Genomic DNA, 16,091 nt, shown 5'->3' with positions numbered 1-16,091 from the left:
CAGTGCCCACTTCCCCAATGATTTGAATTAGAAACACATTACACACTAACCAACAAAGGCAAGATGGTCTCTGAGCATGGGCTGAGTGTGACTTGCCACTGAGAGGACTATAGGCTGCTTCCACACACCCAAATGCTGCCAAATCTGTTGACAGGGTCGAACTTAATGAATTTGGAAATCTCATGTTAACCAATAAGACTGAAAACATGCAGGGATAGCTGTGCTGGCCATTTAACAAATACAAACAAAAATCCATCAGTGATACCTTTATTGGTCAACTGAAATGCACTTGCTTGCAACAAGTATATTGTGTCTTTTGGTTGGCCAATAAAGGTATCACTGATGGATTTTGGTTTCAGTAAGACTGAATTTTGTTTACAGCTTCATCCTAAAATGTGGACATATTTCTTGATAATGTATAGGAATCTAAACACCAGAGACAACAGCCTAACAATCCTGCAACCAATAGGAGCTACAAACCTTAGTGCTTACCATAGTTTTAAAAAGTAGAACAGAGGGTTCTTCTTGAGCTAAAGGTGTGTATTTTTCCTTATAGACATTTGTTTGAAACATACACTCCTGCATCTTTCCCCTCCCAGAATGTACTTTCCTTTAAAATTTAAATAGTGTCATAATTAGAGGGAGGGATGGTGGTGGTAAACCAATTTTGTTTTTAAAGGAGGTTGATGATTTCCACAGTGTTGCTTTCATTCACTGACCTGGAAACCAAAAGCCCTGAATGACTTCCCTGTCCCTTGCTATATTTGTCACACAACTAACATAGCCTCCTAATCTCTGCCCTTCAAGTCACCTCCTGGAAGATGGACACTGTAGGTGTGTATATGTGCCTTAAGCCTGTCAGTTTATGGCAACCCTATGAATGTCACAGGTTTTCTTAGGCATGATGGTCTTGCCAGTTCCTTCCTCCTCTGAAATACAGCCTACAGCACTTGATATTTGTTGGCGGCCTCCCATCCAAGTACTAACCAGGGCTGATCCTGCCTTGCTTCCACGATCAGATGGGATCTTTAGGGTATTTATGCTCTTCCTTTTGTTGTTAACTGCCCCTCAAGTCAATCTCGACCCATGGCAACCCTATGGATGAGACACCTCTGAGACCCCCTGTTTTCCACTGCCCTGCTTAGGTCCTGTAAACTCATACTCATGACCTTAATAAAGTCCATCCATCTGGCATGTGGCCTTTCTCTCTTCTTACTTGAGTCCTTTCTTCTCATGATGTGTCCAAAGTATGACAGCCTCAATTTGGTCACTTTGGCTTCCAGGGAGGTTTCCGGCTTGATCTGCTCCAGGACCCATTTGTTGACCCTTTTGGCTGTCCATGGGATCCTATGTGAATCTATAGGAGGCAGTCACAGCATCTCAAGTGAGTTAATTTTATTTTCATCCACTCTCTTCACTGTCCAGCTCTCATATCTGATATACACGGCAATGGGGAATAATATGGCATGAATGATTCCTGACTTTAGTGCTGAGCTATATATCTTTACTCTTTAGGATCTTTTCTGGCTCTTTCATAGCTGCCCTTCCCATTCCCATGCATTTTCTGGTTTATTGACTGCAGTCTCCGTTCTGATCAGTGTTTGATCCAAGATATGGGAAATCTTTATTTTGAATTCCTCATTATCTAAGGTAGAATTTATGTACATCCGCCTTGGCCATTGTTTTTGTTTTCTTTATGTTTAACATTGGGCCTGCCTTTGCGCTTTCTTCCCTGTCTTTCTTGAGACTTTTTATTCCCATTAGCGAGAAAAAAAGAGATGCTCCTCTTGAAACCCAACTTGCCTCCGTTCTTTAAGACACTATAAGCTCCTCCATTAGGCGAAGAGCAGTGGATTTAAAGGCAAGAGTGTCCCTGTGCATGGGCAGAGTGCGCTTCATCCACGCCAGACATTGCAAGCATTTCCCTCATACTACTCTCATCGGGGAACAATCCTTTTTCAAGTGTTTTTAAATTAAATTAAAATTAATTAATTAAAAACCACACTCTCTCAGCCTCAGGGGAAGATAATAGCCAATCTCTGAACCAATCTTGTCAAGAAAACGACATGAAGGAACACAACACACAGCAGAAACAATCCACTTTAAGACTGCTTTAGCAGCCCTGGCTCAATGCTCGGGAATTCTGGGAAATGTAGTTTTGTCAGACATTTAGCCTTCTCCGTCAGAGAGAGCTCTGGTGCCACAATAAACTACAGTTCCCAGGATTACCTGGCACTGAGCCAGGGCAGTTAAAGCGGGCTCAAACTGGGCTATTCCTGCAGTGTGTCTTGGAACCCATATCAAAGGCATTTCTGAGGGGGAAAGGAAGGCACAGCTTCAGAAGCCCCACTTCGGCTCTCTTCGGGAATCTTCGTCTCGGCCATGACGAGAGCGCGTGGGTGTGTTGTTCGGGTCCTTTCGGCTATTTCCGTGAGCATCCCTACTACAGTAGTTTATTTTTCGTCCATTCTCGTTTTGACTCGGCTATTTCCGGTTCCGTTCGGGCAATTCCGGCTCCGCTCGGCCTCCGGGAAAGCCGTCACAGCTGCAATCGGCAGGGAAGCCTTGGCGCGGAATGGAAGGTAGGCGCGAACGCCCCCTCCCCTCTCCGCGGCGGCAGGAGGAGGGGCGGGGGGAGAGGAAGCCACGCCCCTCGCGCTCTGAGGGAAGGGGCTCTTGCTGACGTCACGCAGGCTGGGCAAAGGTCAGAGGTCACGGCAAGGGTTAGGGTCTGGGTTGGAGTTCCATGACTGGGGTTTAGTGATGGGAATCAGTCCATTGGGTGACTCTGGGCAAGAAGTCACACTCTCTCAGCCTCAGAGGGAGGCCATGGCAACCTCCTCTGAGCCACTCTTGCCAAGGAAAGCCCAGGATGTGCCCCATTGGAGGCACACAGCAACAGCAACAGCAAGCATCACCAGGGGTTACTCAGTGGAGGTTGAGCGGGTGGCAAGGGAGAGCTGAGCCGGTCCTGAGTTCAAATCTAGCTTCATTCTGATTTAATGTCTTTGTTTTTCCACTCTTCCCAGAACTTGAGAAGGCGCTGTGTGTGTCCTGAATTCAAACCCAGTTTTGTTCTGAGTCCTAGTCTTGATTATCCTGTTCTTCCCAGAACCAGAGAAGGCGCTGGGCATGAGTCCTGAGTTCAAATCCAGTTTCATTCTGAGTCTCTCTTTATATTTTACCCTTCACCAGAACCGGAGAAGACGTTGGGTGAGGATCCAGAACTCCCCGCAAATGCAGACCCTGAAGAGACAATCCAAAGCCTGCGGGAGCAGTTGGCGGCTGCATTGGCCGAGGTAGAGACGGTTCGAACCGTGGCCACCGTGAGCGAAGGCACGAAACACGAGGCTGTGGAGGCTGTCCAGCGCCAGTGGCAGGAGGAGGTGGCCTCTCTTCAGGCCATCTTAAAAGGTATGGCAGGGCCTGGCTCTCAGGCTGGAAACAGCCTATATAGAACTGCGATTTTAGGATAACAATGGAAGTATCTAGATCAAGGGAAGTGATAGTGCCACTCGATACTGCCTTAGTCAGGCCTTGCCTGAATACTGTGTCCAGTTCTGGGCACCACAATTCAAAAATGATGTTGAGAAGCTGCAGCAGGTCCAAAGGAGGGCGAACAAAATGGTGAAGGGTCTGAAAAGAGGAACAACTCAGGAAGCTGGGTATGTTTAGCCTTGAGAAGAGAAGGTTAAGAGGTGATATGATAGCACTCTTTAAGTATTTGAAAAGATGTCATATTGAGGATGAAGCAAGCTTGTTTTCTGCTGCTCCAGAGAATAGGACCCAGAACAATGAATGCAAACTACAGGAAAAGAGATTCCCCCCCTAAATTTTAGGAGGAACTTCCTGACAATAACAGCTGTTAAACAGTGGAACAAGTTGCCTATGAGTATGGTGGAGTCTCCTTCTTTGAAGGTTTCTAAACAGAGGCTGGATGGCCATCTGTCGGGGGTGATTTGATTGTGAGTTCCTGCATGGCAGAGTGTTGGACAGGATGGCCCTTGTGGTCTCTTCCAACTCTATGATTCTATGTAGTTCCTAGAATTGGGAATTTCTGGCCTGGTCTCTTGTGTGTGTTTCCTCAAGCCTTGACTTCCTCCACAGACACCATCTCCAGCTATGAGGCTCGCCTCTCAGCATTGGAGCGTAGCAGCCGGGAGAATGCTTGGAGCCGCCTGTTGCCAAGATCCAACCCCCTGGATTCCTTGGAGAAGCAGATGGAAAAGGTAACTGGTGGTGGTGGACAGCAAGTATCTTTTGGGAAGTGCCAAGTTCAGGTTTGCATCAAGACTCTTGTATTTTTTCCATAGGCCCAAGAGGACACTCAGCGGCTCCGGGCCATTGTGCTTCCAATGGAGCAGGAAATTGCGGAGCTAAAAGCAAAGCTAGCCCATGCTGAAGGACTGGTTCAGGAGCTTCAGGGTGAGCAGGTAAGATGAGGAGAAGTGGAAAGGCGAGAGAAGAAGCTGAGGGAAAGGGATGGGCAGCTTAAAGCAGCTCAGAACAGAGTGAGAATGCAGGCTGCAGAACAAAAGGGAGGAATAGAAGAATCTCCCACAAAATGTGCCAGAGGGGCATTTGGAAAAAAGAAATGATACAGACTTGCTGTTTGTGACAGCAGAAATGTAGGGCTGCAAGTCTGTATCTGGTTGCATCAGGAGTCTTTCTGTGCCAGTAGATGGCTAGTACTGCAAATTTACAAATGAGACAAAGTTGAGCGACTGGGCTGGTAAGTGCCATTGAGCAAAGGCAAGATAAGCTAGATTTTACAGGATTGCCACATATCTTGCATGAGACATTGAAGGAAAGCAGTCGTCAGTTGCAAATTAGATGTTTTCTATTAGCAAACTCAAAATTACATGGCCCAGACACCAACAGGTCTTTCCCTTAATTCTTGGTAACACCCGCCCAGCCAACCCAGATGCCACATTTCCATCTGGTATAGGGTTTTGTCTCTGCAGTAGGTATTTTGCAGAACTTGGGAACATGAACTGCAGCTCCCAGAATTCCCCAGAATGGCTAGGCTAGCCTTAGAGATTCTGAGAGCTGTATTTCAAATAAGGAGTGGCCAAATAAGCTCTGCTGCTTGAGGACATCTTAACTCTGTAGGTTCATCCTTACATCTCCCTTCCTCTTCCTTCAGCATTCCTTACGTAGCTCATCTGAATCTCTGCTTGCTGATGCTGATGCTGCACCCTCTGATGCAACTGGAGATGACCATGTTACCTTGGAGGAAGGAGGAGTGGCTGAGAAATTTGCACGTAGCCTTGATAGTGTCTCTATCGCCTCTTTTTCTTCCTTGGCACCGAGCCCAGGGCCTCTAGTTCGACGCAGGCGTGCCCCCAGCCCTGAGACTACATCAATCGCTTCCTCCACTGGGACCCTGGTGCCAGAGACCATCTATCTGCCACCAGTTGGGTACCAACTGGTGCCTGCGGCAGAATGGACACAACTGCATGAGCAGGTGTGTATGCTCATATGTGCAGGAATGGAGTGTACTGAATAGTGTGGCAAATGGTGCTTTAGCACATGAGAAGTGAGTCTCAGATTTTTGACCACTAATCAACCATTGATACATGACCTTCCTTCCAATTATTAGCTATTATCCTATGGGCCTTCACCAAGCAAAATGTGATAACATCTTTCTGCTGTAAAGATTTATTATTGTAAATAAACAGAGGGGATATTAAAAGACACCTACAGCTGTTCACTTTTTACTGCATGATGGCTGTGATTTGATCCAGTATTTGAGATCAGAAGTTATGAAGGGTTGGATATTATAGCCACATTTGCAAATAGATGCCTAATTCACCAACAGTTAGTGCAACATTTTTAACCATTCTGACTAACATAAGATGAAGAATTCAAAGATACAGCCTTGTTAGAGATCTTGTAGCACCTTTGAGACTAACTGCAAGAAAGAAGTTGGCAGCATGAGCTTTCATAGACTTCAATCTACTTTGTCAGATGCATATAGTGGAGTCACTTCACTGTATCACAGATTCATAGAATCATAGTGTTGGAAGATACCCCAAGGGCCATCCAGTCCAACCCCATTCTGCCATGCAGGATCTCTCAGTCAAAGCATCCCCGACAGATGGCCATCCAGCCTCTGTTTGAAGACCTCCAAGGAAGGAGACTCCACCACTCTCCGAGGGAGTGTGTTCCATTGTGGAACAGCCCTTACTGTCAGGAACTTCCTCCTAATGTTGAGGTGGAATCTCTTTTCTTGTAGCTTGCATCTGAGGAAGTAGACTGAAGTCTATAAAAGCTCATGCTGCCAACTTCTTTATTACAATTTGTCTCAAAGGTGCTACAAGATCTCTCTACATACTGTACTAACATAAGAGGAGTGAGATACCATTTATGATTAAGTTTAAGGATATTTTCCTTAGTAAAAGCAGGTCTGGGTCAAAAAGAGGGGGAAGACCAGATGTGAAACCAGCCAGCATCTGAAATTTTAATCTTGAAATCTGCTCCCCATCCCCCTTTAACACCGACACCATTCCCATATAGTGTATTAGTCAACTAACTATACATTTTTGCTGCATGTCTGGTAAACCCCAATCCATTCTATCAAACCCCTTCAACACATTGAGGGAAATGAAAGAAAGTGGGAGGTGAGATAGGGTGGGATGGTGTATGATGAATGGAGTTGGAGAGGCACCTGCCTGGCATAAAGCCAATCTAAACAGCCTAACTATAATTTCTAATGAAACTATTTATGTGAGTAGCAAAAATGGAAGTTAACTTTATGTCTTGATTGATTAAGGCTATTAGACAACATGGTGAAGTTTCTTGTATGTTGTCACCAAGTTTGGGAATAGCTACAGTCTGAGATGTTTTCCAGCTAAGCGGTGGAGTTTTACCATCCAACATTTAACTGTAAAGACTAATAAGATGTGGGAAGGCACACAAAACAGTAAATCAGATCTAATAACACAGACACCAGAGAGCTTTCTGGTTAGGAAATTCCAGATTTTGTCTCTTTTTTGAGTCTTTACATAGGGCTTTCCTACCATAAAAGTCTGCCCTTCTCTAAGACCTCTAACATGGAGTGCCCCTCACTTTGGACAGCTTCTGAAATTAGTGTTCTGTTGAATCATACATTCCAAGGTTTGGATAAGTCCAGTCCAGCTGTTCCTTTGCACCCCAGGCTAGAGGACCTTGGCTTTTTTGGGCTGGTGCCTGTTTGGCTGGCATGATGTGACAATTTTGCTGACTAAAGGTTTGGCTAGTCTTGGTGTCTCATCTTTTTGCAGTGTCTTGGGTGCTTTGATTTTGTTCTGTGACTTCTCTCTATGCCTTTATATCTGTGTCTGGGTCACCAACAAGTCTTGTGTTCAGCACCTGATAAATTTGGCTAAACTACATTTTACCTTTGCACTATTTTGCCAGCTTCCTGATACAGTATAGCATTCCCCTTCACTTTAACTGTAGGACTCTCACTTCAGCATTTTTTTGAAGTATATGTATAGTAGGTTTTAGATACCTAATTTTTTTAGTTGCAGAGTTAGTTACCCATAGAATTGGAAGAGACATCAAGGGCCACCCAGTCCAACCCCCTGCACTCTAACTCATTGGTTGCCAACCTCTGGCTCTCCATTTAGTTTGGATTTCAGCTTCCAGAAGCCCCAACCAACTTGGCTAATAGTAAGGAATTATGGGAGCTAAAGTTCTAATCAATTGGAGGATCAAAGGTAGGGAACCACTGCACTGTGCTCCACTTCCCCTTCTCAATATTTTTTGACTGTACTTTTGGAATTATAGATTAAAAAGTACTGTATTTTCTGGCGTATAAGACTACTTTTTAACCCAAGAAAATCTTCTCAAAAGTCGGGGGTCGTCTTATAGGGCAGGTGCTGAAACCTCTGAGCTGGACTGGAGAATCTGCACTACCGTTCTGATAGTCTTGGAGACAGGAAGGGCTGGGCAGGCAGGGAGAGCTGACCAATCCAAGCAGGCTTTGTATACTCTGCTAAGTAAGTGCATGTCATAAGCATTTGAATTAAAATTACCATATTGAAATCAAATCTGATGTTTTTTAAAATTTTTATGTGGTGTGCATTGAAAGAGGGGTAGTCTTATACGGTGAGTATATCCCAAACTCTATATTTTAACAGGAAAGGTTGAGGGTCGTCTTATACGCCGGAAAAGGTAACTTTTCCAAGCTCCAGGATACCAGGGGGCTTCCAGCCCTCACTGTGTCCTTGGCTCTCTTCTCCCAGGTGCAGCAGCAACGTGAGGCTTTGGAAGCAGCAAGACGGGAAAAGACCAGCGTGGAGGAGGCCCTGAGACGTAGCAATGATGAATGTAGCAAGCAGGTGTGCTTTCTGTCTTTTCTGTTACCTGTGCTGGTTGGTGTTAGTAGAACAATAATATTAAGTTGTCTCTCCACCCCCTTTTATACTTGCAATGACTTTGGGAGATAAGTTAAGCTAAGACCACAAAGAGCAGCTAGTGGCCCTCCAGATGAGGTTGGACTACATCTTCTGTCAGCTGTATCCAAAGCAGTAAGACCTAACATCTGGAGGGCCACTTACTGCTCATTCCTGGGCTGAGAAAAAGAGAGAGCTACTGAACAAAGACTACCTATGAATTTCCATAACAATAAGCAAGTATAAATGTCTCTCCACAGCTTTCTCACTCTGTAGTGTAGACTGAATTTATGAAAGCTAATGCAACAATTTTTTTTTCCAGATAGTCTGAAATGTTCCATAAGATGCTGTTGTATACTGATACAGGCTAACGGCTATTTCTTTGAAAATGAGTAGGGAGTTCAGTTTGGGTCTCTCCACTTTGTGGCTGTATCTGCACTGCAGAAATAATGCAGTTTGACACTACTTTAACTGCCATGGCTCAGTACTGTGGAATTCTGGGATTTGTAGTTTTGTGAAATATTTCTCTATCGGAGAGCTCTTGTGCCACAAAAAACTACAAATTCCAGTATTCCATAGGATGGAGCCATGAAAGTTAAAGTGGTGTCAAACTGCATTAATTCTAAAGTGTGGCAGCAGTATTCTGACTGGAATGGTGTTCTTCATTATCCACTACAGTATATGTTTGCTATGTGGTCTCTAGCGCCTCTCTTCCTTTCCAGAATTCAGCTTGGATCTCTGGGATTTCTGGATACACACACACACACATCCAGTCAGAAAACTGTTGCCACACTGCAGAATTAATGGAGCTTGACACTGCTTTAACTGTCATGGCTCCATCATTATGGAATCTTTGGATTTGTAGTTTGTTGTGTTACCAGAGGTCTCTTGACAGAGACGGTTAAATATCTCACAAAACTAAAAATCCCAGAATTCCATAGGATGGAGCCATGACAGTTAAAGCACACACCAATGAAAATATTTTCTGGAGAAAAATGAGTTTGATATGGTGATTCTGAATGGTGGGCAAGGGCTGTACAGGAACCCAACCCATTGCCTGATTCTCACCCCTGCACTTCACCATGTTCATTCTCATATAAAATATGACTTCCACCTTCTCTGAATCATTCATCCTTTCCCTGTTTTTTTTAACAGGTTCAGGTTCTTTTAACTCAGGTCCAAAGCTCAGAGCATCTTCTCCAAGCTCTCCAAACCACGGTGAGCGAAACTCAACGCCAGACTCAGGAGCAGATGGTGAGTTGAGCGCATGGCAGTATTAATGATCAGCCACAACGTAGCAAGAAGATGAGGCCACTTTCTCATTATACTCTTAATAGCAATTTGGTACCGCTTTAACATATATGACTTCAATCTATTGAATCTGTGGGTTTGTTGTTTTGTGAAGTATTTAGAATTCTCTGCCAGAGACTTCTAGTGCCTCACAAAATTGCAAAACTGCAAATTCCATAGGATGCAGCCACTGGATGCAGCCATTTTAACATTTTAAAATGGAATTTAAATTAATTGTGTAGCAAGAAAGTGATCCTGGAAGATCAGGAGCAGATTTCCTGGAAATTGGAAGTTAGCTTGGAAATGTGTCTTTTTTCCCAATTACATCACATTCTTCAACCAGCAGTAACATGTCTATCTAGACTGGAGGATTCTGGGAGCTGAAGTCCAAAAAAGGCACATTTCCAAAACGTGCAGTAGAGTGAGTCTCAAATAAGGTTGGCCCACTATTGAAGATGGTTGCAGAGCCCATCCCAGGGGTGCAGGACTGTAGTTTAGAAAGGAGAAGTCAAGGTTGTAAGATGAAGGACAGTTTAAATCTTATAGCCTTAGTGTGGGAGTTGTTGGGAAACAGCTCTCTAAAGCAGCACTCAAATGTTACACTGATGGAAGACCTCTTATGTTATGCTTGGGCCAAATGAAGGTTCTTTGTGTCAATACTGAAGCATATCACTGAGGATGTAGTGGCCTTGGCTGTGTGGGACAAATGGTGCTCTGTGTTATTATATTGCAATCAGTTCCAACCCCATGTGCTGTGGATTATATATTTTATTTTCTTACCACCATTGTGGAATGCTGGCTTGGAGACCTTGTAGTGCACATAGGGACAAAACACATCCCTCAATTATTGTTTTACATCCCCAACCAGCCTATCCAATGGGAAGTCATGCTGGCACTTGCAGTCTGACAACATCTGGAGCCTTGCTTTGCCCAGTCCTCTTGTCATGCAATTATATTGATGACTGGACTGGAAGCTTATTTGTTTTTTACTGATTACATTTAAATCCTATTTCTCAGCCAAGTTGGACTTCCCATGTTTTTTTAACCTGTCCAGCCCATGAAAAATATAGTACAGTATAAGTAGGGATAACTTGCTGTTGCAAGATTCAGAAACTTACATGCAAAGGTATATGTATAAATTATCCTTTAAAACCATTGTTAGTAACCCCAATTAAAGGGTGACAATATTCATTTTTCTCACATTCCACCTTCCTGTACACACAATCTCACCTTCCTCCCTGTCTTCCAGGCTGATCTGGCTGCATCTCACAAGCGCCTGAGCTATGAAGTGCAGCGTCTCAGTGCAGAGAATGAAGGACTACGTGGTGCTTGTTCTCAGGATCCCTGCCCGACTAAGGATGATGTTAGCAGTAACTTGCCTAGTACTGTTCCGGTAATTCTGATCTGCCTTTTCCTTGTGTGGGGATGAGCTGTGAGACCAATGGATGTTGGGGTGAGGCTGGCCAAAATCATATCATTATACATACATAGGGCTGTTTCTCCCATGTTCCTTCAGGAGCTTCAGGCTTTGGTGCATCAGTTGAGGCAAGAGTCTGCTTCCCAGCTCCGGGCTGCAGAGCATCAGGCTGAGCGCCTGCGAATCGAGATTGTGTCCCTGAGAGAGCGGTTGGATGAAGAAGCAGCATCTCAGTCAAGACTGCAGGGGGCACTTGAGAAAGAGCAAGAGGACAGAGGTGGGCAGGAGAACAGTGGCCTTGTCTGTTGGGAGGGAAGGGAATGAACAGGAATTGGAACAGGCTGCCCTCCAATTCCCCTCCAAACCCTACTAGTCTGTTCTTTTAGAACAAAGGTAGGGAGCCTCAACCTGTGGACTACATTCATTGTTAGAGAAGTTCTCAGAAGCTTTATTCCAGTGATGAACAGGACCAATGGCAAAAGGATGGGACCAAACGCACCTTTTGAGCACCAACCCCTGCTATCAATAACTAAACCTTAGAAGAGTCCTTTCAGAAGGGGAGAAAAGCCATACAGAAGTTGGGAGTCATGGCCTGGCTATCAGCGGAACCTGACGGCTAGATCGGGGCTCTAGCAATTCAGCTCTGGGGCCTGAGATTTCCCACAGTTGATTTAGAACAGTTATTCCCAACCTTTTATGCTCCAGGTGTTTTGGACTTCAACGCTCACAAGCCTTACTCAGCTTGGCCAGCAGTCAGGAATACTGGGAGCTGAAGTCCAAAACATCTTAAGGACCAAAGTTTGGGAATCATCAATTTAGAAGCTTGATATTGGAGATTAAAGATTTGAAATATCTTTCTAGTGTGTGAATGTAAATAATTTTATTTCTGTCTCATTTTTGGCTTCTTTCTCTCCTGCTTGTGGCTGGAAGAGCTTTTGCAGGGTAAGTTGTTCTCTGCTGTCTTGTTGGTGTATATTTTTACATTTGGAGGCTGAACACCACCATCAGAGACTGAGCCTCTTCTCCTTCTCAATTTCCAGCCTCCCTGAATAGTATCCAGAGTGAGATGGAGAGACTGCAGCAAAGCCAGGAAGGGACAGATAGAACCCAGGTTTGTTTGAGTTCCTCTTTGCTCCCCTCCACAGTGGCATCACAGCAGGTTGCAGGGGGTGTGGAACGCACCAGGTGATACCTCAGAGGAGGGGTAACACCCAGTTGGACCTTCTCCCCCTTTGGAGCAGGCAGGGAAAACATTCTCCCTTCCCAGCTATTCCAAAACCAGGCTTTCTCCCTGGGAAGGAAAAAGTTGCACTGTATGCTTTTTAACAACTGAGTATACAAGCATTTCCCCAAAATGGCACTCTCCAGATGTTTTTGACTGCCATTCCCATCAGTCACAGTCACCTTAGCCAATGGTCAGGGATAATGGGAGTTCAAAATATCCATAGGGCATCATATATGGGGAAAATGAACTCTGTTGCCTCAGGAAAGGCCTGCTTTACAATTTGAGCTGTGCTTTGTGCTAGAGACATTTTGGGACTCTAGAATAACTCCCAAGAGATGGAGCTGAGTGGAAGATGGGAAGGAGGAATCATGCTGAATAAGAAAGTTCATATTTAGCTCAAGGAAGAGGTAAAGAGAAATGCCTCTAACTCAAACATTTTCAGAACCTGCAAAGATTTTTGGGTAACTTGTCCAGCCTGTCAACACAAGACAGCTGTACTGTTACCCTCAACTGTGGTTAGCAAAATTTGTCCTCAAGTGACCACAGCACATGTTCCTTAATCGCCTGAGTTCCTTAACTGCCTGGGCTATAATTCCACTGAAAACTGAAAAATCTGTATCACATTGTATGCTGCTCTGACTATAAAAGGGTTGTGTGTATTTGCTATTGCAATGAGGTATACAGAATCTAACATCCTCAGAAACTCAGTTTAAAGTTTTTAAAAATTTCTTGCCCTTAAGTACAAGAAGCTGAGTTTGAAAGGGTGCAGGCAATGCCACTGAAATATGAATGTGTAATGACTTGGTGTAGGTCTACATCTCCTCAAAGCACCTCATTCTACCATGTAGTCCTACAACTATAGTCCTATATGGCTCACTGAAGTGGGAGAGGCACATCTTATTAATTCTGGTAATAAACATGATTGAAAGCATATAAGAGTTTAAAAGAACGGACAAAAGCCTGAGGGTTTTTTTGTTTTTGTTTTCTATAGGACAAGAGCAATGCTGTGATGTGATGCTTGTAACTTACTGTGGTGGGAGTTAGAAAGATGGGGATGGATTGGACTTTCTTGCTGTGGCTGAGGAGGGCATGTGCTGCTCTTTCTAGATATGTGTTTTTGGTAGAGATTAATAAAGTTCCTTGGAGGTGGGTAATGTCTGGTCATGCTGGTTGGGGTTTTCTGGAAATTGTAGCCCACAAAGGAATTCTGCTAGTCTCCGGGATGTAGAAAAGAAAGATGATTTTATTCTTGAAAACAGCCCAGTGTGTTTTGCTCTGAAAATATTACGGCCTTTTTCAGGCGATTACAAATTTAAAATTAATCTTGGGGTATTCTAAAAAGAGTGTATCCAACGCTTATGTGTGGCAACTCATAGGCATAAACTTTGGAGACACTCTCATTAAAATCTCTGCCGGTTGATTTTAAAATTGTAATCTGAAGAAGATAGTTAAAATATATATATTTTCAGGTTGAAATGCTTTCTCAATAATAAAATTATCTTTCTTTTCCACATCCTGAGACTTTTTCTGTTTTCTACACCCCATCCATTGGATGTTTCCAATCCTTTTTGCGCTCATGGGGGCTTAGAGATCACTGCAGACTCACTGTTCTTTGCCTCTTTCTTTGTTCTACAGGCACAGACTGATGTTCCCTCTCTGGGAGAATGCAGCAACCTTCAGGAGAGGTCAGAAGCTTAGACTGAGAATGGGGAGGCTTGGCCTCTTTCCTCCCCACCCCAGCACTGTGGGAATCTCAGGGAAACTCTGGTCCGCCAGGCACCAAATGGGGTCATCTCTGTCCTGCAGGAGCCTCTACAGGCCCATCTACTCTGCTTGAGTTAGGAGAGCAATAAACTCTGGAGGTAGGATAACTGGACTCTCCCATTCCTCCTTCTTTTCTGTATACTGACTGACACTGGAGCTTCCAGAGCACAATAAAGGACATTTTTGTACTTTCTCTGTCTGTGTCTCCTTCTTTCTTGGGTTGAATAAATAGATGGTGAAGTGGTGTAGTAGTTTTAGCATAAAGCTTCATTTCCTTGGTAAAAAAAAATTCAAAGTGGTTATCAAGTTTAATTTTCTGCTTGTTTCCTGGATCGTAAAGAGATATCCCAGAGTTAGACTCATAAAAATGCTCATAAAACCACAGAGTTCTGGGTTGGTCTCCTTTCATATAGGTAAATAGAAAGGGGTGGGTATGGGTGGGATACTTGGACTGATAAAAACAGAAAGCTGCTAATGGCTATGATATGTGCTGGGAGGCAATGGGTTTTGCTGTATCCCTTGGTTTATCTGTGGTGCACACTTTACACAGTGCAGTGGAAATCAGCAGTGGAGAATTGCTTAAAAAGAACAGCACAACTTGATGATTGCCACTGTCTTCTATTGGGGTAGCTGTTTTTGCAGCAAAAAGGACAAACAGCCCTGTAGCTGTTCCCTCTAGCTAAACAGGGATTTGAACCCTGGTCTCCAGAGTTGTAATCGAATGTCCAAACCACAACACCACACTGGCTCTCCCCAACTTGCTATATCTTTCTTAAAATGATGCACACAGAACTGAACACAGTACTCAGATGAGGCCTGACTGGCACAGAATATAATGGGACTATTCCTTCCTTTGACATGGAAACTATGGATCTTTTAATGCAGGCTAAAATCCTGTTTGCATTCTTTCCTGCAGCATCACACGACTGGGTCATGTTCAGCAATAATCCCAAAGTCCTTTTCATGTGCACTACTGCTAAGCCAGGTATTTCCCATCCTATACATGTGCATTTTGCTTTTGTGTCCTAAATGTAAAATGCTGTCTTTGTTTCTGTTGAATTTCATTCTATCGTTTCAGCCCAATTTTCTAGTTTATCAAGGTCCTTTTGAATCCTGAATCCTGTTCCTAATTGTCCAGTGTGTTAGCTATCCCTGCAAACTTGATAAGGATTTCCTTACCCCACCGTTTAAGTCAGTGATAAAAATATGTAAGAATAATGACCCTAGGAAAGAACCAAGTGGCACTCTGCTTGAAACTTCATGTTTGAAGTGCAGCCATTGAACAGTCTTTTCAAATAATTATGGATCAATCTATAGTGTTTTCATTTATTCCACACATTTCATCAATTTACTAATCACAATATCATGGGAGACTTCATCAAATGTTTCAAATGTTTTGTTGAAATCCAGACAAATGACATTTATATCATTCCCGCCATCTATTAAACTACTAAAAAAGATGTAAGATTATTTGGCAGGATTGTCCTTGACGAACTCAAGGTGGCTTTTTGTCAGGCAGATACTTGCAAATAGACCTCTATTTTAATATTTTCTCCTGGTATTGAGGTCAGGGTGATTGATCTGCAGTTCCCAGATTTTATTTTTTGTCCTTTTTGAAGAGAGGGACAGTGTTTGCTCTGCTACAATCATCACCTCAACCGTTTCACATACTGTCTCTTTAAAAAAATGACAAGTAGCTCAGAGTAAATCAACATCTTCCTTCAATATTTCAAGTCTGGCACCGCAAATTTGAATGCCTTTACTATAGCTAGGTGTTTGCTAACTATCTCCTTGATTTGCAATTCAGATCCCTCATCCAGGTCTCTGCAGGTGCATGGATGCACATAGTCCTCTTTTGGGAACTGAAGTAAAACAGGTATTGAGGAATTCTGCTTGTTTTTCTGATGTGTTGGCATTTTGCTATCCTTACTGAGCAGCAACCTGTTTCTTTGATCGTTCTCTTGCTTCAAACAAAGTTCCTCCTCTGTTGCAATGCAAAAACCGCTTTTATTAA

The 16,091-nt window shown here is 43.7% G+C and overlaps 1 protein-coding gene across 2 annotated transcripts; it reads left to right on the top strand.

Annotated features, from left to right (window-relative positions):
- The first annotated feature begins 2,504 nt into the window (after positions 1-2,504).
- RABEP2 (rabaptin, RAB GTPase binding effector protein 2) lies at positions 2,505-14,270 on the top strand. Of its 2 annotated transcripts, XR_006104602.1 has the most exons (13): positions 2,505-2,582; positions 3,196-3,414; positions 4,108-4,229; positions 4,314-4,433; positions 5,147-5,467; positions 8,232-8,327; positions 9,537-9,635; positions 10,921-11,064; positions 11,188-11,365; positions 12,019-12,030; positions 12,129-12,199; positions 13,305-13,459; positions 13,949-14,270. XR_006104602.1 is itself a non-coding variant. In XM_042474575.1 (12 exons), the coding sequence occupies exons 1-12, from the start codon at positions 2,576-2,578 to the stop codon at positions 14,009-14,011; spliced, it is 1,452 nt and encodes a 483-aa protein (XP_042330509.1). In that variant the 5' UTR covers positions 2,505-2,575; the 3' UTR covers positions 14,012-14,270. The 2 variants fall into 2 exon arrangements, 1 of the variants encoding a protein (XP_042330509.1); XM_042474575.1 differs by lacking the exon at positions 13,305-13,459.
- The last annotated feature ends 1,821 nt before the right edge of the window (positions 14,271-16,091 follow it).

This window comes from Sceloporus undulatus, chromosome 6, assembly GCF_019175285.1.
Source record: "Sceloporus undulatus isolate JIND9_A2432 ecotype Alabama chromosome 6, SceUnd_v1.1, whole genome shotgun sequence".
Classification (NCBI taxonomy): domain Eukaryota; kingdom Metazoa; phylum Chordata; class Lepidosauria; order Squamata; family Phrynosomatidae; genus Sceloporus; species Sceloporus undulatus.
This window is presented reverse-complemented; position numbering and strand designations above follow the sequence as displayed.

Coding starts and splice junctions, on each gene's coding strand:
- RABEP2 (XM_042474575.1), top strand. Junction 8,328..9,536: donor ATGATGAATGTAGCAAGCAG/GTGTGCTTTCTG, acceptor TTTTTTTAACAG/GTTCAGGTTCTTTTAACTCA. Junction 11,065..11,187: donor ACTTGCCTAGTACTGTTCCG/GTAATTCTGATC, acceptor ATGTTCCTTCAG/GAGCTTCAGGCTTTGGTGCA.